General features: G+C 37.7%; 2 protein-coding genes across 2 annotated transcripts; one reads left to right on the forward strand and one right to left on the reverse strand.

Moving 5' to 3' along the window:
* Nucleotides 1-4,726: 4,726 nt before the first annotated feature.
* Nucleotides 4,727-7,241, reverse strand: LOC135694932 (uncharacterized). Its single transcript, XM_065213826.2, has one exon. The coding sequence runs from the start codon at nt 7,147-7,149 to the stop codon at nt 5,743-5,745; it is 1,407 nt and encodes a 468-aa protein (XP_065069898.2). The 5' UTR covers nt 7,150-7,241; the 3' UTR covers nt 4,727-5,742.
* A 5,684-nt stretch (nt 7,242-12,925) lies between these two features.
* LOC135694930 (uncharacterized) lies at nt 12,926-14,431 on the forward strand. Its single transcript, XM_065213824.2, has one exon. The coding sequence runs from the start codon at nt 12,926-12,928 to the stop codon at nt 14,429-14,431; it is 1,506 nt and encodes a 501-aa protein (XP_065069896.2).
* Nucleotides 14,432-20,800: the final 6,369 nt, after the last annotated feature.

A 20,800-nucleotide genomic window follows, 5' to 3' on the forward strand; every position in this document is an offset into this window, starting at 1 on the left:
TTCCTGTTATTTAACATTTACTCTTTGCGAAAAACTTTGGTCCCATTTTTTATTTCGGGTTTTAGGGTGATTTTAGAGGATACAAAGATGAAACGCTAACAGCCTGTATCTCTGCGGAGGAGCAATTTCTATTTTGCTACCTCATGTCTAAATGAAGGCCAATAAACTAGAAAATAAGTGAATTTACAACACTAAGTATCTGCCTATTAAGAAACAAGCTCCCAAATCATTTCCTGTATGTGATCACATGTCTTATTTCCCTCAATTTTCTTATATGGATACAATTTTTTTACTGCACTTGAATATGCATGAATCTCGCCTACCTTTGAATTGCAACAAATCCTTTTATGTTAGAAATGACGCTTTAGAAAACTCTTTAGGGCCAAGCCTACAGATGGGTCCCAAACGAAATAGTTTTAACTTGATAACAGAACAAAATAATCTCATGAATCAACAAAACCAACGACTTAAGTCTCTTTACAAGCCCGTAGCCAGGCCTGTGGAATAGGGGGGGGGGGGCAAACTCCCCGTGTTCAATGCAGGTGAAGTTTTTTCAGGGATGGGGAAGGGGGTGATGGGTAGAGTTAGTGATTAGGAAACAACCACTGACACTGACAATATCACTGTCTGTACTGACAAAATCATCAAAGTGTTTGGGAACAAAGGACCTACTTCGCTGAATGTTGATGACCACTGTTTGGGTGTCTATACCATAGCATATTGTCCACATTCTTGTTCACATAACTTGTGATTTTGAAATGTCCTGACCACTGTGTAGCAGGCAGTTGTTTCAGCAATTTTCTCAAAAGCGCCAAAGCAGCGCCAAGTTTTCTGCTTGGCAGCGAAAAAATTTTGAGCGCCAGGCACGATCTTAAGTCCTACATAAGAGATCCTAATAAGCAATTTTACCTCCACCAGTACTAGCTTGAATAAACTTGTCACGGCAATCCAATGACAACGAAGAAAAACTCCATTAAATAATGTAGAGACAAAATTATCGGGGTGGCAAACGGTTGGTATTCTCTTGCTTCAGTCAAACTGGTCATCATGAGAATAACCATCATCTATATTACTGACATGAGTGTTTTCGCACATCATCTGCCCCACATTTGCACATTCCAGTACAAACCAAATTATTTCTCTTGCATGAACAGTTAGCAGAACATCTGCTTTTAGCGCAACTGCATTGCACAAGTTCGAGAACTGCGTCTGGCGCGGGATTCTGCAGGGTCGCTAAAGGCACCATCTTCCCATTCTCGTCAATCCAGCCATGGCCTACTGGAGGCGGCATGTCGAAGAAAGGTATGTGCGCGTTATTCCAAATCCTGGCTTGGTGATTTGCCTTGCTTGTGTGTTGCTTCAAGGAAGACTTTGTTGGTGGTAACTTTTCTCCTTCTCCTTGAAATGTCTTGAAAAGGTGCCAGCGAGCCTTGCCTACCTCTTTTACTTTAGCTTTTGGTGCAAACAGGTATGCAACGAAGTTTTTAAGAGAAGCTAATGTTTGTTCTGTGAGATTTTCTTCAACTCCAAGACCCGAAAAACCAATTAAGAACTGGCGTTTTATTTCACCTGATGCATTAAAGAGAGCTTTCCAGCAGGAGAGCTTCCCTTTTCCAGCAAATCGGCCAACAGTGTCACAGCCAGCGAAGGCATGAAATGATGGTAATGCTGTTGCAATTTCTGTCCCAATAGCATCATCATGGATAGGTTTCAATTGGACAGCTTCTCTGTTGCTACCCTGCCCTGTTCTGTCCCTTTTATACCAATTGTTTCAAATGAAGATAAAAAATTGACAACGCTTAGTTAGAACCATGAATATTTAATCCCCTTTATCGAACTCACAGAACTGAACAACTGTCGTTGATATAGTTTCAAGGGCACAAGAGGACCTTTGCAAAGAGGGGACATATCAGAGCTTTATAATTCTTTGCATTACGAGGGCACGCCCATTTTCAATTATTATTGACATCAACTGATAAATTATCAGAGTTTTCATTTTCAATACAATGAATTTGAAAAATGAAAAAGCAGTACTCACAAAATAGGTCCTTTTTGAACAAAAAGAGCAGGAAGGAAACGTGGAAAGATTGCATGTGTGTCTTGCAAGACATTTCCATTCTTGTTTCTGGGGTGGGGTAGGTGCTCCAAAGTCCAGTCATCAGGTCTTAAGAATCAGCTTTAACGTCACACACTTTGCAAAATATCTAAGCTTTTGCAAGAAGGATCCTTTGCAATCCTTATAAACGGTTTCCAATAAGGGAAGGGAGTATAGGTTCATAAATGCTGATAGCCTGTGCTCCAGACCTCTACTTTCAAGTTAGGGGTCTGGAACACAGGCTAAAATGCTGATGACTATGGCCGGAGGCTGCTGTCCTGTAGCCCCTTGGGTTACTCTGCTGCTTACCGTAGATCCTCGAATAGGCCCCATCTCTAATCAGCTCTCCTTAAGCAAGTCCCCATTCTTGAAGTATCATTTTTTCATACCCCCTCCTCTCGAATAATGCCCCAACTAAGTGAAATTAATAATGGAGCAAATTTGAAAGTCTAGAAAAAGCTGCAATACAAGACATTTATATGGCAACTTGGAAATGATCTTTATAAGACCCATCCCCTCGTATAAGCCTCCCTTCAAAAAGTACCTATAAACAACTACCGAAATTAGAATGGCCCCAAGGTGCGCATAGGCGTAGGAGGTATAGAGGCTGGGAGGGCTGCAGCCACCCTAATCAGGCAACATTCGTCGCATTTAGGGCTCTATCCGGGCAGTTCCATCTCCATGAAGCTATAATTCTCGGGCAAGATCCATACTAAGCCCCCTAAGCCCCCTAGACGTTTTGCGTCCGCTACGTCCATGCAAGTAGCCAGAGGGTAGCTTGAACCAAAGAACGACGGGGGCTTGCCGTCCAAACTATAGAAAAATCACCCACATTTAAGGATTTGGAGAAAGAATACTCTGTTCTAAGGTTTATGAAATTAGCTGGAAGTAGCTTGAAAGAGACTGAAAAAACAACGAACTACAACAGGCATATTACATTACACTCTTTTTTACAAGAACCAGTAAACTGAAGTTAAGTTAATTTTTCAAAAATGCTAGGCTTGATTGTTTTTAACTTATTCTTAAATTAATAAGGAGTAAGAAGTGCGATTGCTAGCTTTTTCTCTCTAGGGAGGTTCAGGCCCCATTTGCCAACAAAGAGAGTGAGACAACCGTAATTTGCCGACAGGTGTGAATACACTCATTTTTTTATAAAAGAACTGGCTATAAGAAACGAGTACTGGACAGTCAGAAAAAAATTAAGAAACCTCAGAACTCGAAGCAAAAAATATAAGAAACAATTAAATCCTAATAAAACTGATAACAACGAAACCCAAAATCCAAGAACGTGATGGCCCTGTTGGCCTAGAACTTAAGATACAAGGGATAAAAATATACTTCTCATATTTAAATACAGTATCAGAACGGAAGCGAGTCTCTTGACGTGATAAAAAAGGTCACGAACATTTCATAACATCATTCATGACGTCATACTTTAGAAAATCTTAAGAAAAATGAGTATTGAAATTTCCAGAACTTTAAGAAACTGGAGTACTCAACATCGACCTTTGTTTCTTATAGAAAAATGAGTGTATTCACCGAAAAAACACCCACACATGGCTAAAACCCCTCAGCTTCAGCTTGTTCTTAATTTGTTCTTAACTTTTGACCAATTTTGAGGCTCGCATTCTTATAAAATTGTTCTTATAAAAAAGAGTGTACGTAACAAACATTGCTTGGTCAGGAAGGACTTTCTGTAAACACAACATTGATAAGGTTTCTCAACAGTAGAGCCAATTCATCTCTATGAAAACCAACACATTTTTTGAAGCTAATCTTTAGGGATTTTGAAGACTTACAACTCAACCATATAGGCGGCATGACCCCGTTCAGCTACACATTAGAGTCCCCCCATCCCTGGGCAGGTGGCTAATGCGAGGATTTACGATACTGAAACTTTGTGTCAAAAACCATTACGTAACCTTTTCCTATTTCCGCTCTTGTCGACACAAAAGATTAGTTCCTGGAAAAGAATGTTCTTGGAACATCTAGAACTTAGATCCTTCCGGATGCCTTTTTGCTAGAACTAATAGATGGTCCATACCATAAATCATACTATTTTGAAACATTTATGGGCTAACAATGGTTTTCTAGAATTATTTCTTTTCAAAAAAACAAGGTGTTAGATTCCAATGAACAACTAAGGACCTACACTAAAAGTAGGATTTATCTTCAAAAGATTTTTAATGTCAAGAAACTCTAAGAAACTTTCAGTACCCAATGATTGATATTTCCTACACCATGTTCTGAACCAGATTTTGTTTCTGAGATTGCTTATGAGAAAATACATGTATAAAGTTCACTTCTAAAATCTTCAAATATATTTTACCAAGCAAAAACATCACTTCAGTTAATAAGTATTTACTTAATAGGATTTTAAAGTGGAAAATATCTATCAAATTCTCTTAAGAAATCTCGATACTGCTTCCACACTGACACAATTTATACTTGCAATTACAATAGCACTCTAAAAAGGCATGTTTGAAATCAAGACAGTTAAAAATGATGTACTTTCAAAGGATAATTCATGTAAATTATTTACACCAAAGTCTCATATGGTTATTTCTCACTTCATATGTTATTTGACAACACCAGTCAGAGAGTCATCAAAAAATGTACAACACAACTGCCTTACTTTTTACAAAGCTAATCTAAGATATATTTACATCATCCACATTCAAGGGTATAGTATCAATTTTGATCCAACTGCATGAAAATAACTGTTACTATATTCAAATAAGGCATATAATTATAGATAATTTGGCTCATATAAACAGGCCTTAGAGGTGGGATAAAAAGGAAGCCATGAGCTTGGTGGTGGGGTAGAATTTGCATGTAAACATGAATGATTTCATCCCACCTAACAGCTTATGAGCTGAAAGGTAGAATAAATTTGCACATATAAACAGACTCTAAGTTTTTAAAAGGCTAATTTTGTATGAATATATCAACATCATCCATATTCTAGGATTTGGTATCAATTGTGTTCCAACTGCATGAAAATAACTGATTCTATGTACAAACTAAGCAGAAAACAAAAAGTATTTAATATGTTCACCATGATGCATTAGGTCTCCTTATAATATTTTCAGATTGAGTCAGTCAGCCATGCAATCAAAATTGACAAAACCCTGAGCACTTCAAATTAAATTGGTAATATCTCATTAATTATGGTTTTTAATATCAACAAATTTGTTATTTAAAATGTTTGCTTAATGAATTTGGAATGTACTCATACTAGCATCTTCTAAGGTATTTGTACTAATACCTTTGAAGATATACAAAAACTAAAGTCAGTTACTGTTTCTGGCAATTTGAGAAGCTTTGTCGGAATCTAGCATCACTCAACAATTAAACATGATCGGTTACAGAGTGAAAACTTAGCTTTAGGAAATTTTGCTTCCCTTTAAGAAAATAGGCAACTAATCTGTATATTTCACCACATTCCCTTATCTATCATAATTCAAAGGCATGTGTGCACCTTCTGTCATTAAAATTTAACTCAAAACAATAATAATTTGACATTCAAATCTATTGTATATTTTATTTTGTTTTTGCTTTTTGACTAGTATTTTACACATACAATTTTCCTCTACAACAATTGAAAACTTAAATGAACTGACACACAAGTCTTGTTGAACTACAGCTTATCCCACTAGCTTGGCAAACTGACTTGAAATCCATCTTGGCCAGTCATCTAAAGGAATTCCATTTTGTTTTACTTTCACAAAGAGCACATCTGGCTTCATTAGATTGACACCATTAACTATTTTTCCCCAAAGGCTTAGATTTAATTTGACACCAAGAAGCAATGAATAGAAATACTTCTGTTCAATGTAATCAATGTGTTGCCTTGATGCTTGGACCCTGTCCTCATAATTATGGATTATTGTGTCCCTTTTGATCATTTCTTCATTGTTGTTTGAGTGAGCATTTGCAAGTGCATCTCTTAGCATGTTGGCCTCATTTTGACTGCTTTCAAGTTTATACTTTGCTCTGACAAGATCAGCATTTACGTCTTCTATAACCTTTTTTAACTTCTCAAGCTGCTGCTTTTGCAGGTTTTCCAAAGTTGTTCGGGATCTATGAAGAGCATTTTTCAGTTCTTCCTCCCTTTCAGTAACACCATCAATTGTTCTCACATCAATACACTTTCCACCAACATTAATATTAACATTTGCAAGATTGCCAAAAGCTTCTGCCATTTTTTGGAGAGACTGGTCTTCTTTCATCTGATTTGCTGAAAATTCTTTCAAAAGGTCTCTTATCTGGAGCTCTCTTTGTTGACTTTCTGTTTGCCTTGTTGACAATTCCAAAGCCTTCTCAGCGTTGATATCAATTTTCATTCTCTCTATTTCATGCCTTGCTTGGCTACACAATTCTTCTGCTGCAATGAGTTTCTGCTGTAGGATTTTTTCAGTCAAAGTTCCCTCACAATTTGAACCATTCTGATTTTGACCGTACAATTCAACACTTCTAAGTTCACTGCGAAGATGGCTCATCTCAATATCCTGATCGTCAATCTCTTTTTTAAGACGGGAGACAGTTGATTCCAGTGTTTCACAGTAGTCTTTGGATGCAGTTAGATCTTCATGTGGTCCCGGTGGATTGTCTAGGCGAAAGAATCTTCTAACTGGATCAGACTCCATAACGTCCTGTAGCTCGAAGAGTGTTTTCAGGAAGCTCTCTAACCCTTTCTGCCGTTTCGTAATGAACTGCCTATCAAAATTGTTCCTGAAAACCCTTTTAGGTGGCAAGGTAAGAACAAATCCTGGGAACAGTCTCTTAAGCTTCTTATTAAGAAGCACGAAATCTGAGTACCTACGATATACAACCCAGGTACGTTCGCCATTGTTCACCTCAACTTTGTACAAGGTAAATCGTTCTCTAGGTGCAAACGTTTCTTGACCTCGAATTGCAGATATATATCTAGGTCGGCCGTTTTGGCTTGCAAAAGAAAAGCCACTTCTGCCCCCAAAAGATTGCTCTGATGGTGCAATAGAGGAGTCATCCGATGGCTCATCGCTGCTTCTCTCTGCCATTTTGTATACCATCAAGAGTATCAAACAGGGCCTAGAAATTTACTTTCCTGGTCATGTGATAACGGTTCCACCGCAGCGTATCACGATAGAGGTGAAAGGTCGAGGTGTAGTTTTTGAGGAATTGCTAGCCCCCCTCCCGCTATATTGATAACTCGATCACATATAAGAAAAGATAAAAAAACTACTGTGTTTGCCACTATACTAGGAAGTCCAAATGTGCATCCTGTTTAGGAGCAAATCCTTTTGTAAAGTTTTTATAGTCATTCACATACAATTTCACCTTATATAGTCACTCACATATAATTTCACTGATCAGTGGGATCACTGTCAAATTTAGACCCATGTCTGTGATTTAGGTCTATGATTGTTCAGTGTAGCTTGGTTTACAGTCACAATCCACTCAGGGGCGGATCCAGAGCAAATTTGAAGGTGGGGCAGTTGGTAGTGGGGGCACTACGAGAGTACGCTGTACACAACAATTTCAGATACCTTTTCAGAATAAACAACATAACTTTGAGGTAATCCTTGAAGCAAATTAACCTATCGGTACAAGAACCTTTTTCATCTGATTCTCATTCTTCAAAAGGGGCGCACAATTTCCAAAAAAGGGGCGCAACTGCCCCCTTAAATCCGCCACTGAATCCACTTACTGTCACAGATTTTCAAGCAATTTTTGGTGCGACTATAACCCGAGTCTACTGCAAGTGTATTGTTTATATCAAGATTCCATAACTTTATTATATCTATGACGGCGGGGGTTCCTGAACGACAAAATTTATGTCCAAAAGCCCCTCACTTTTCTAGCTTGTCATAGCGTATTACAACGATTTTTACAGTAAATGCAAAAATGTATAGTGACTTGGCAAACACATTGACTGTGTAGACAGAAACGGGTTCATAGCAACAAGGGTTTTAAATGACTGAAATTTATAATGAATGAAATACTTATAGTTATTTAAAATGTTAGTTTTCTGATCATTCGTTATCAATCCTTGGCAATTCTTTGCATAAGAAGCTTCGTGGACGTCTCTACATTATCTCATTAATAAGCAAGTAACCTATTTCGACCTTCTCCAGACACCATCCAATCTGGCGCTTAAACATTTTAATAATAAAGATTGAATTATTTTTAAGAGAAAATAAAGGAGTTCTACAAAAATTTATGCTGCCACAGTATTAAACTTGCTTTAAGAAAAATATGATGTATGCATATACTTGTTTAGCAACCCGAAATGTAAATTATTCCCCCCCCCCCTCTCAAGTTTCCTATCTTAATGCAATTTCCAAAAATGGTATTAAATACTGCATAATTGAGTCAGAATGAGATAATCTGACTCAGTTGATCCACCCTAGCTTGTGTACTTGAAAGCTAGGGGTGTGGAGCACATGCTACTTCACCCCTTCTGCTTAGATAGGATGATATTCTATCTTTATGGTAAGGACACAGGGTTTCCAGTTTTCAGTGGACGATATCACATGATCTGTGATTGCATCATTGGTTGCAAGATAGGCCTACTTTTGCATTGAGCTGTCGGTTTACCAGAATTATGCTTAAATTGAAGAACTAATATGCGATATTAGTTAATATCGGTACATTTGTCGGAGCGTTCTAGCAATCCTGTACGTACACAGAGTTATTAGGGCTGGTGTCTTAGGCCCTAAACGCAGACCTACCAAGTCACATGCATTTTGCGTGAGACACACGCATTTCGGTCCTTTCTCACGCTCACACGCATCAAAGCAGAATCCTCACGCATTTTGCAACAAACTTCTTGGTTTATTTAAATTTTTCAATTTTATTCCAAATCCTAGCAAAATCCCTCTTGCCTAACAAGGCATGTTAGCATGACAACAGCAACTAGATAATAAGATGACTAGATAACAGCGAAACAGATTTTTCATTTTTGCATACAGAAAAGCCCCTTGTTAAGCGACCTTGCTATAGTTGCTTTATCTTTTAACAACAAAACTCGACTGTTCGAATGGAATATTTGCTGTCAGAATACTGCTCCGCATCGGCTTTGATTTTTACAATGATTTTTACGTCTCTCCATTGATTTTTACATAGAAGTCCACAATAACATCAACTTAAGTTCAACTCCCTACGTTATTGTAAAGCAACGAATAGGTTAGTTTATGTTAAACACCCACCCCCCCCCCACCCCCACCCCATGGAGGCTAATTCAAGGACCTACGGTACATCTGCTTCAAAAAACAACGAAATTTTCAAACATGAAAAATCAAATGGAAGAAACAGATACTAACAGATGTTATTACAGATATCTGTTATGTTATTATAAACATGTATGAAACAGATATATGATGAAAAACAGATACTAAATGGATGAAAGAAATGTTTCAGTTAAATTTTCTTTAGTTGATGATGTTAGGGGAAGGCTTATGAGCCTATAACTAGGGAAAGGCCCTAACTAGGGAAAGGGAGAAAGGATTAGAAAGCGAGAGAGAAAAGATCAAGTTTGTTTCTTTTTGTTTTTGAACAAACACAGGTTGTAAGAGTCTGGGAAACAAGAATGGGGTAGAGCATTGTGGGATTGAGTTCATGCTTTAAGAAGAAAGACTTGGAAAGGGTGAGCACTGGAAGAGTGTTTGGTATCTCAGGGGTCCTGGGATCATATCTCTGATCTCCTGAGAGCTATGGCCATGGTAAAATTTATAAAAAAATGGCGAAATCAGCGACATAGCGCCGATGGGAAAGAGGTTATAGTAATTGATGAGATGAATGGCTTTAGATTGGACTTTGTCAAGGAGGCGAAAGGAAGATTCAAGAGCATCACCCCAAATATGGGAGCAGTACTCCAAAGAACTACATAGATTGTTAAAAATTTTGATGGGGAGATGAATCCACGTGCTCTAACCCAAGTTTTTGAGGGGATTGTTTAGCGATAGGAGAATTGTGACGATACAGAAAGGCCTAGTCGGAAGGTCTTCATCACATTTTACACGTTTATTTCATTGTGAGTAGTAGTAAAAACGTCCAAAATAGGCCTAAATCTAGCTGCGAGGCATGTTTGTTGTCATTTTCTTGAGTTCTGATTGGTCAATGAGGTATGCAGAATTCAGGTCGCTCAGCCAATCAAAGATTTGGAAACTATGCTCGACCACGCCCTTTTCAGCCCATCTACTTTTAAAATGATGCGGGGTGCCTGATTGCAATTTGGCGATAGTTGATTGGTTGTTGTTGTTGTAATTTTATTTCAATTCGATATAAAAACAATATCTAACAATATATACATAAATATACAATGTTAACTAATCAAAATCGAACATAGCTACCAATTAGTACATTAAAGTAATTATAGATGTTAAGTTAAAGATTAATTTGCATTTACTGGCAGAAGCTGACAGGCACTACATTTGCAAATCGGTCCGTCCCATTGTTTTATTAGATTCTTCAAACTTTCCAAATATTCTGCGGATTTCAGATCGTTGGGTAGGCCATTCCAAACTGGAATATACAAAGCTCTGAACAAGAATCTTTTTCTCCTGGAAACCAATAAAAATCTTCTAAGAACATTTAAGTGTGTTGCAGCTTTTTTGCAAAGATTCGAAATATATGGGTCGAAATCAAGTTTGTAATCCAACGTTACTCCTAAGCTACTCAGATTTGGTTTTTTTTGCCATTAATGACTATTTGTTCGAATGCTACAGGGTCAGACTTGTCCCAATTTTTATGGAAAACTCTGGCTAGTTGCCAGGAGGTTGGAAAAATGCCATGTCAATAGGAAAGCTGGAAAAGGTTTGGTGCGAGTTCAGGGGCACAAGTTTTTGAGAACAATTGCTGGTATTCTGTCAGGTCCTGTAGATTTAGAGGTATTTAGTAAGAGGTGAGCTTTGCGAACATTGCTGGTGGAGAACTTAACTGGTGATATTGACAGAGATGAAGGGAGGGGATGGAGGTTGATGACAGGATTGTATTCCAGCGAATAAATGCATAGACCCCACCATTTTGGTAGAAGGAAGAGCAAAGCTCATAACCACGGCATTTGAGATGAGGAGGGATAGTGTCACTATTGTCCGGGTCGAGAGGTTTGATCTTGGTCTCTGTTAGAAAACGTGCAGGGGAGTTTGGTTTGCGGATGATGGTGCACAGAATTAAGGTTGGAAGAAAGTCGCTTTTGGAGAAAGGAGATCGAAAAAGATTTGGAAGTTGCCACATGCTGTTGATTGGTTACTTGAGCTCGAGGCTAAAAACATATTTAAAAGTAAGAATAGAGATGATTGACCTATTACTATGGCAGAAGCAGCAACCAGCCGAGCGCAACGGAGAGGCCCTATGACCCTCCTGTTGCCTCAGATGGACCTCCCAGAGCTGCGAGCTAGTAGTGGCTCCAGTCGCCAATTGATATAACTGGCAGCCCAGGGTTTTTCACAAGCTGATAAGGCAGCGTCCAAAAGCGCTAACAGTGGGCTTGAGCCTCTGTATCATGTGGCGATAGGCCTACAGTGCACCTTTCCCGTCGGTACCCGCAGGAATGGCCAAGAATCGAAATAGCATAACAGCTGCTGCTGCCCCCAACACCAGCGCTTTCGCCAACCACAAGGACCGGCAACTCAACCCTAGTGCTGAAAGCGACAGGGTTACTGAAGGCACTGCTAAGTAGAGGGCTGGCACTACCCCGGGTGATGAGGCAGGCTCACCTACCAACAAATGAAGTCACATATAGTTTATGTAGACTATGTACACCATATATTTTCAATGTTTGAAACTTGCAAGGATGACATTCATCGATATTACTATTGTTTACAATTTGTTGTTAGTTAGCAGTTTAGTAGCTAACATTGTATAACGTTGTAAAAATTTAAAAGTTTCAATTTTGTGCAGCCAAAAAGTTGTGATCTTTGTGTAAACCAACGTTTAATAAAACGAGTAAAAAACCTGAAAAAAAAACAGATTTATATTGAAAAACCTGCAACTGTTTCTTCATGAATTTTTTATATCTTCGTGTTAAAAGCATTCCCTAAAGTTTGCTCTTAAAAGGTAAATAGTTTTAAGAATTGCAAAAATTAACAAAAGGGTGTGATATGAGCTTCAACAATCGCCTTTCCTCTTTAGCATTTTCTGACACTTTGCTTTAACGTTTTCCGACTCTTTGCTTTGGCTGTCTACACATTTTAGACGGATAACCTCGAGGATAAAGTTAACGAGGGTTTTTTAATTGCATCTGCGTACAGGGTCCGTTTTACAGGTGTCCAGGCTGGTTTTATGTACTTTAGAAAAACGAATTGCAAACTTTTACAAGCCTTTTTAGATGTTAGTTTACATTGATTTGATGGCATTAGATAGCGATGTCAAAAGCAAAGTACGATGCAGATTCACAAACAAGCAATATTAAACATCCAAGAAAAAACAGATTCCTATCAGGCCAGACGAAAAGCTAATCCTCGACGAAGTAATTGGAAATGGCAGGTAATTAAAATATTCTATTAAAGGTATGATTTCTGGAATTCTGTTTGTGTTCTAAAATAAGCTTTGATTTTATGAAATGTCTCTGCAACTGACGCTGCCAGGATTCAGGTTGTTGCGGTAAAAGTTTTATTTTTTTGCATTTGGCTATTCGCAACACAAAGCAATGACTTTTCAACGCAACAATAATTCAAATTGCCATTTTTTTCATACAGTTATAACAATCTCTTTGATTTAAGGATTTGGCGTAAAGTTTCCTCGTTGGAGGCTGATGTCATGCAATTAAGAGGCTGACTTCATGCAAGCAATAATTTCATCTGTCTTATACTTTATTTTAGGGCTTGTCTCCAAAAAAGCTGCGATATGACTGATTTCAGCAGGACAGAAAATATTGTGTTAACCTTTGTTTTTTCGGCCATAACCGTTGTTGGAGCGTGTGGAAACTTCATTGTACTAACATCAATATGTTGTCGCAAATCAGCACGTAAGATTCAAGGTAACATTTTCATCGTCAGTCTTGCGTTAGCAGATTTTCTTTCTTGCACACTTTGTGGCCCATATTACATACGAAGTTTTCATGTTAGTGAGTTCTTTAAAAGCAAGTCGACGCAGTCTTGGTTGTGCTCTGCCATTTTAGTCGTGGTCTATCTACTATCCATAGAGTCCATTCTCTCACTGACACTGATGTCCTTGGATCGCTTCTTTGCTGTCAGACTGCCGTTTTGGTACCAAAAGACAGTTACTAGGAAAATCTGTATAATCTTCATGTTAGGCAGTTGGGTATATTCATTTGCCGCTGTTTTCCCTGCAGTCGTTACTTCGAGCTGGATATCGTACGAAAATCGGCCTGGCTCACCGTGTGGTTTTCAGTGGACTAAAGCAAATAGCTTTTACATTGGTCTAGCAATATTGTTGAGTTTCGTGCTACCGACAATAATAGTATCTTTAACAAATAGCTATGTGTTTAAGACTGCACGTGACCAGAACCGAAAAGTCAAAGCAGTTAGGAAAGTAAATGAAAAATTGGAAGATATATCTGCTAAACCGGTGGGTAGACATTCTCATGGAAGGCTCCGAGAAACATCAAATAATCATCGAAAGACATTGGGAAGCGATTCAGAGTTAAGAAATAGCGCATGTATTGGTGGCAACGATCTTATGCTCTCTCCCAACGATGGTAGTTGTATTTGCTGTTTTGGTCAAGATAGCAGATCTAAAAAGCCGGTTCGTGATGACATAAACTTGGATACTGCCAGTTCCAGTATATCATTCAAACCTCGATATCAGCTCCCAGGTAGGAGTTCACAAGAGAGGCGGTTTGTGGTTTCTAAGCCTCCGTCAAGTAACAGACAAGATCATCAACATATCAGCATTCAAGTCGTAAGCACAAGAAACCTTTCACTCAATAACATCAATGATTTTAAGTCTTCAATCGAGGATAGTGTACACAGGGACGGCAAATCTCTAAATTTTCGGCTCCAATCTCATACCTTCTCTTTGTCAGAAAACAACTTACAAGAGCTTTGTAAAGGGGCACAAGAATCGACACGGGGGAAACATATGAGGATCCAAAGACAATGTTATGAGATTAAGAGAAGTACTTCGGCTAGAACAGAAATGAGACTTGCCTTTTCTACTCTGTCGATCGCGCTATGTTTTTTAGTTACCTGGTTTCCCTTTGTGATACCTAGAGTGTTGAGATCAACACTTGGATTCCACGTGTCGGACAAGGTGCTTAACGGTTTTAACGTATTTGCGTTGATGAGCTCGCTTTGCAACCCATACATTATTTTATTCTCCAGACGGAACATTTTCATAGGCTTCAAAAGCATTTTGAGGAAGATGAAGGAGACACTTTTGCAACGATAAAGCTATACACCAACATTAACACAAATATACTTCACACATATGTATAATCAGTTGCATTCAATATCTTTACTTCCGACGGACAATTCCCAATAACGCACACCTCAAATAACAGGCAGTCCTTATTCAAACAATCAAGATCTTTCTCAAAATTGACTTGCCTTGATTCCAGATTCCAAATTGACTTTTCTTATTTCCTTCTCAACCAGATCGACACGAGAAATTATGGCCTTTTGATTTTGTAGAATTGATTCTTGGCCCACCTTCAAGCATTGTAGAACTTCATGAATGGCAGAAGGTACACATCCTTATAACGGACCCTGCCCAATAGCCGACTTCTTCTAAGCATTGAAAAATAATTCTGTCTCAAAATTTTTGCCTGCAATCGAGCCATATAGAAGCAGCAGATACAATGATATCATTGAGCAGATACCTCTCAACAGTGGGCAGAAATTTTAGTCCCGCACACATTGAGGTTTCACTGGAGGCCATCTATACCTTTACTCTTTCACGTGCATGAACCGAGGACTTTCCGAAAACCAAGAGCATCTGGGAATGTCAATGACAAGAAATAAAGCAGTTGTTTAGAGTGAAATGAATTAGCAAAATATTTTGTTAATGTGAAGGAGCGGATCAAAGAGACACTTAAGGACAGGGGCTGCCCCGTGAACATCAAAGCGGAAAGACTAAAAGAAAAAAATTATGCTATTACTCTCAACTAGCTCCAATTTGCATGGACCATGGCCTCAAGATTTGGTTTGCAGAAAGACGAATCAGAACAGAGAAAGTCAAACAAAATATCGATAAAAGACGATACTTCTAGATATCGTTGTCAGAATATTTACATTTCAAGTTGTGAACAACTTGAACATCCTTAGAGACATCTAACTATAATATCTAGATTATTTTGTACATTTTTTTCCAACAATATATACAAGAACGAATAGTTCAATATTTAGTAACAAAGAATTTTTCAGTACGCATGGAGAAGCATCCCCGTCAAATCTCCGCTCAGTACTTTCGTCTGGGAATTTTACTCTTTGAATAATTTAAATTGGATAGTTTCACGTGTCTTATATATATATGTAGATAGATTATCTACTTCCTTGAAAAGCATCCACCAAAGTAAACTTTTACGTGAATTTTAAGGTGCCCTTCAGCTGAAAAATAAATCGATATTTGTAGACCACATGAAAAAGTGATCTTTCGAAAAGATAGCGAACTTAAGTTCTTTTGATGCTTTTAGAATCTCATCGCTTTAATGTCATGTTTAGAATCTCATCTCATCACTTCTGCTTCTAGCTGACTTGTCTTTTTATTCCTTGTTTCATTATATGTATACTGGTTGTAAAATTATACCCTTCTTTAAAGAATCGTTACTGTTTCACATTAGACACACCAAGGCATGTCTTTTGTCTTTTCTGTCCGATAAAAGATTAGTAATTTTTATGCCATGATACGCCTCTGAGCAAATGCCAGAATCCTAGTGGATAGAAATGAAGCCAAAGCCATTTTTCATACAGCAACATTTGTTTCGCCCACTTATGTCCTAGCAGATCTGAAAAACCTTAATTTTTCTTTCAATATGCTCTGAAAGTCCCTTCTCGTTCCTAAGACAATGAGTGGGTTGCAAGCAGAATTGATTATTGTTAAGGATGATGTCCAGATAACAGTATTCCATGAAAAGAGCCTTCTGTTCAGAACGAAAGTTACTCTTGATAATGCAAATGGAAGCCAAGTCACAGCAAAGACCAGTACTATTACCAGCGTCGAAAATGCAATAATGATGTCATGGAGACTTATACGTTCTGTTTTTGCTCTTCTGCTACTTTTCCCGGCTGCGCTTTCTATAACTGCACTGTTTTTAGCCATTATCATCTCTTCTGTGTGAATGGAATAGGCCGGTTTGTCCTCGTCTACAGTGAACAGATTCGCGGGCCTTATACACCTTTCTCCAGTTTGCAATTCACACATATTGTTGTTGCATTTAACCTTTGACCCCTTACATCCACCATGACAGTCAGAAATAGCCGTAGATGTATGGGTCTTTTGAAATGGGCAACTGTCTGTATCCGCTGGCGTAGGCTCGTCTGAATCTGCTTCATTCATGCCAAAGACCAAAGATTCTTTCTTTATGCCGACTCTTAGACGGGTATTCTCGGCTATTATTTGTTTTCTTTGTTTTCTTGCTACATTGAACACCACAACATTGCTTGCAACTAAAACTAGTAAAGGTATAACGAAGTTAAGAACAATATAGGGGATCAAATATCCCAACTTGCCATCCCAAACGAACCCACACGGCGCTCCAGGTTGTCCGTCGTAGTTGGTCCAGTTTGGAACAATTAGCATTGGAAGATTAGTAGCCAGTGACTGCAGCAAAACAAGACAGTTTGCAATAACAACCTTCCACCCTTCAACAAACTTTTTGTACAAGAATGGGCGCATAATCGCGAAATAGCGATCGGCAGACATAAGTGCAAGCGACAAGATGCGATTGATTCCGATGGCGTAAACAAAGAACGCGCCAAACTGACAAGGCAGGCTGTATTTCTGTCGTAGCGATTCTTTGAATGCAGGTAAAAAAAGGCTTATCATAAAATATGGAACGATGATTACCGACCCGAGAAGATCAGTCATTGCTAAAAATATCAGGTAGATATATGAAATATTTCGCCATTGCTTTCTGTTTTTCAAAGCAGCATATAACACGGCTATGTTCCCAAGAAGACCAATTGTCCCAAATAGGGCGTAGTATATGCCCAGAGCGATTTTGTATCCTGTCTGCATAACCGCTCGATAGTTCCTGAAAAAACAAGAATATGTTTTGGATATGACAGTGTAATAGATTAATATAATAGAATTGATTGTAAAATAAATTAGTTTTAGTGAGCCATTCTTATCGAGACATTTTTATCGAGACATTCCTCCTGGTTCACTCAAATTATGATATTTAAAATCTATCAGAATTGATCATTTGGATACTAATCCTATCAAAAATATGGCGTTTCGAATTACCCTCTTCACCTTACTTTTTAAGTGACGCAAAGTTAATTTGATTCTAGAATTCGATCTTTCTGAGCTAGTGGGAGTTCGTGCACAGTGAGTGTACTTGAAGAAATTCTGACAAGGTGGCTAGACTGAAAGTTTCGTTTTTCTTATTTTCGCGTTTATTTTTTGGCATTAAATTTCGATTATATAACTCGAAGTTAAATTGTCTCATTTACAATTCATTCTTATTTTCACTTTCATAGACTTAGTTTCGTTTTGTATTTGAAATAAACCATTACTTTATACTTGTTTTAAGATTAATGCTTTCGTTTAATTTTGTTGTAAAAGGTTGGTTTGAAAACACATTATACTTAACTTATCTTGCGCAAATAATTCAATAAAATTCAAGAAAAAGAAAACAGCGAAGACAAAACAACATAAACAGAAGCAAACTTGATGTTTTACTCTTTTTATTTACCGTGTTCTATGATGCATTTTAGGTGAGCTTAGACAAATTCATCCGAAAAGTTAATGAATAGTTTTCTCAAAGCGAATTCAAAAATTCTTAAGCAAGCTTGGCTGTCTCTTATTTACAAAATCACTGATAGTTGTTCTGTTCTCACAAGATACTTGAAGGTTGACCAGCCAAGATTCTGAATAAGCGTAAAACCAGAAGCATTGTATGGACTGCTTTCTATTATCCGCACAAGTCTATTTCGAACGTATAATGTTGATACATTCGCTACAGCAGTCACAAACGGGCCATGCGGCGGTCGTTTGTTCAGTTGCGCTTTGCCGCACAGTTGACATTCCTGTCCACCATGTATTTAAGTGGAGGTCGACCTTTTATCGTGTTATTATACCTAAATTTGCCTTTTTTCATTTGCATAGCTAAAAAAAGCTAATTAAGGCCAACTAAACTAAAATAGAAATACAATTTACATTGAAGATACAATTTACAATTGAGAAAAATAAAGTAAATTAATCTATAAGCCCTAAATCTTTAATAAAAACTTTGCACAATCTGCAATGAAAGTCATTGAAAGTCATGACATGAAGAAAATTATCTCTATCAATCGATCGTACAGTCTATATATGTCATAAAATGCGCACGTTTATGACGTACGCAGCCCTACGTACAATCCATTAATAATGATTTGCTAAAGCAAGAGCAGCGGGTCTCCAAAAATAACTGGTACTTTTCATGAAAATCAAACATTTGCTTGCCGTGCAATGTAAACCAACGCATCCTAACCAGGATTAACATGTGGTAGAATAACCTTATAACTGGTGATAACACCGGCTGTGATTAAGAAGAAGCAAAAAGGCTACGTATGCATGACGATTTGTTATCTTAGATGAGAAGGACATTGTTTAACGATGGTTATATAATTATAGCCCTCTAAGCAAAGATCAATGGAAAGCAGCACAGCCACTGGGCATGAAAAATCTAAATTAGCTGCAAACAGAAATAGATTTTATCCATTAAAAAATTTGCATGTGTTAAACAAAGCCTGAACTTAACTGTGACTGCATTCGTAAAGGACTTCGTAATCACCCGTCAAAAATTTTTGAAACAAGCTAGATTATACCTAATTGAAGCCTATTTTACATGATATAAGAAAGATAAGCATAACACGTAACATAATATAAAACCGAATATATAAAAGTATTTTGCGTTCTTTCATTCATTCTACAAACAAACTTTCATTCTATTATTGACTTTGTGTTGAGAGTGATATGAGCACGGTTAATACGGCAAGCAAAATTTTTATTCAGGCATTCAATTAATTCGTCTTTATCAACGTCATGATTTGTAATAAATCATGATTTGTGTGTAGACAGAAATAGTGAGATAGCAGCGCGACAGATTAGTGATCGCAAGTTTGGGAGAATTAATTTGCCAATCCAACACGCCATTGTTTCTCTCAGGTAACTTTCAATCCGCACCTGCATTTTGGTCTATGTTTACGTTTTATTCAAAACCCAGTCCTCTATGTCCAAAGCCGAGAAGTAGCGATCGATGAATGCTTAATCATAATTTGCTATATTCTCGCTTTTTCATGCAAGACCCTCGGTGTTTTTTGTTGTTGTGGTTTTTCTAATCAAAACACACGGTAGGGACAAGATCGTAAGGTCGTTAAGGGAAAGGATATTCAGCCGCCAAATGAGCAACCCTTGGCATACATATAAACTTAATGGATTCAGCCAAAAGAATGTTTAAACAGAATATGAGTGACGCCATAGTCTTTGCCAACAGAACGTTGCTAAGCAAATCATAAGGATGTCTCATGACATCTCTTTACGTAGATGATTCAATTGAGATGAGCTGCCCTAGCAAAGAATCGTCAACATACATGGCATAATATGCTTTTGAGTTATCGTAATTGTATTGTCAAGCTACTTTTGGGATCAAATTGTTGAAATACTTTTGGGTTTAATGCCATACAGTAAAAGTCTGTTGTCAAAATTTTATATTCCAAATCAAATCAGCAGAATATCTTGAGAGTCGACAAAAGTTGTTTAAGTCTACAAATATTTACCCTTGAAACAGTTAGTAACGAAAAACATTGCTATTGAAGTAGTTGTTTTTGTAAAATAAAAAAGGTTTTGTAAAACTGTTGATATGAAATCCATCCGAAACGCAAAAACAGAATAATTTTCCATGTAGCGGGAGACCAGTAATCAAACTATTCAAGTATAAAGTTTTAATGTATACAGCAATAAAAGGTTCACGTGCTCCCTCAAAACTATAGTACAAACCTACCTCAAGCCTCAATTTTGCAGATCGCTCCTGTACTGATTCAAGTCGGAATTATGGATAAAACATTCATTTAATTCCAATTCAAAACATCGTACCATGTAAAACTTTCACTACAGTAAACTTCTGGCCCCTTTCAGGTCTCAGCACTTCCTATTTGGCTTGAATCGAAAATTGTTCTCAGTTTACAAAAAGAATTTATTCTAAAATATTTTATTGCTTTAGTAAAGAAATATTACTCACAACAGGTGGTATTTACTAGCAATGGTCGTTTGCGATGCATTTAAAAAATTCTTACCTTCGCGCAATAGAGTTCCTTTTGGTTGATTATACTGTCATCTGCAGGTGTGTTTGTCATGGAGATGGCGGCTCCTATGAATTCCGTTTGCTCGACTCTTAAGTGCAGTAAATGTTTAACCCTCCACCTTTTATAGTGCGGCAGAGGAACGTTAAATCTGATAATTTATAAGCTCAGTACATAGATCTTAACTATTCAAGTGGCAAAAATATTATGCGAGCATCTAGCAGCTGTTGACGGTAATGAAAGCTCTATTGGGGACCTATCGAGTTTATAAACACGTTCCAAAACATGTGTTCTAAAGCGGCAAGTCTACTTTAAT

This window comes from Rhopilema esculentum, chromosome 8, assembly GCF_057945365.1.
Source record: "Rhopilema esculentum isolate cy_ngs chromosome 8, ASM5794536v1, whole genome shotgun sequence".
Classification (NCBI taxonomy): domain Eukaryota; kingdom Metazoa; phylum Cnidaria; class Scyphozoa; order Rhizostomeae; family Rhizostomatidae; genus Rhopilema; species Rhopilema esculentum.

Bases quoted from the DNA above. Each gene is read 5' to 3' on its own strand.
- LOC135694930 (XM_065213824.2), top strand. From the start codon at position 12,926: ATGACTGATTTCAGCAGGACAGAAAATATTGTGTTAACCTTTGTTTTT.
- LOC135694932 (XM_065213826.2), bottom strand. From the start codon at position 7,149: ATGGTATACAAAATGGCAGAGAGAAGCAGCGATGAGCCATCGGATGAC.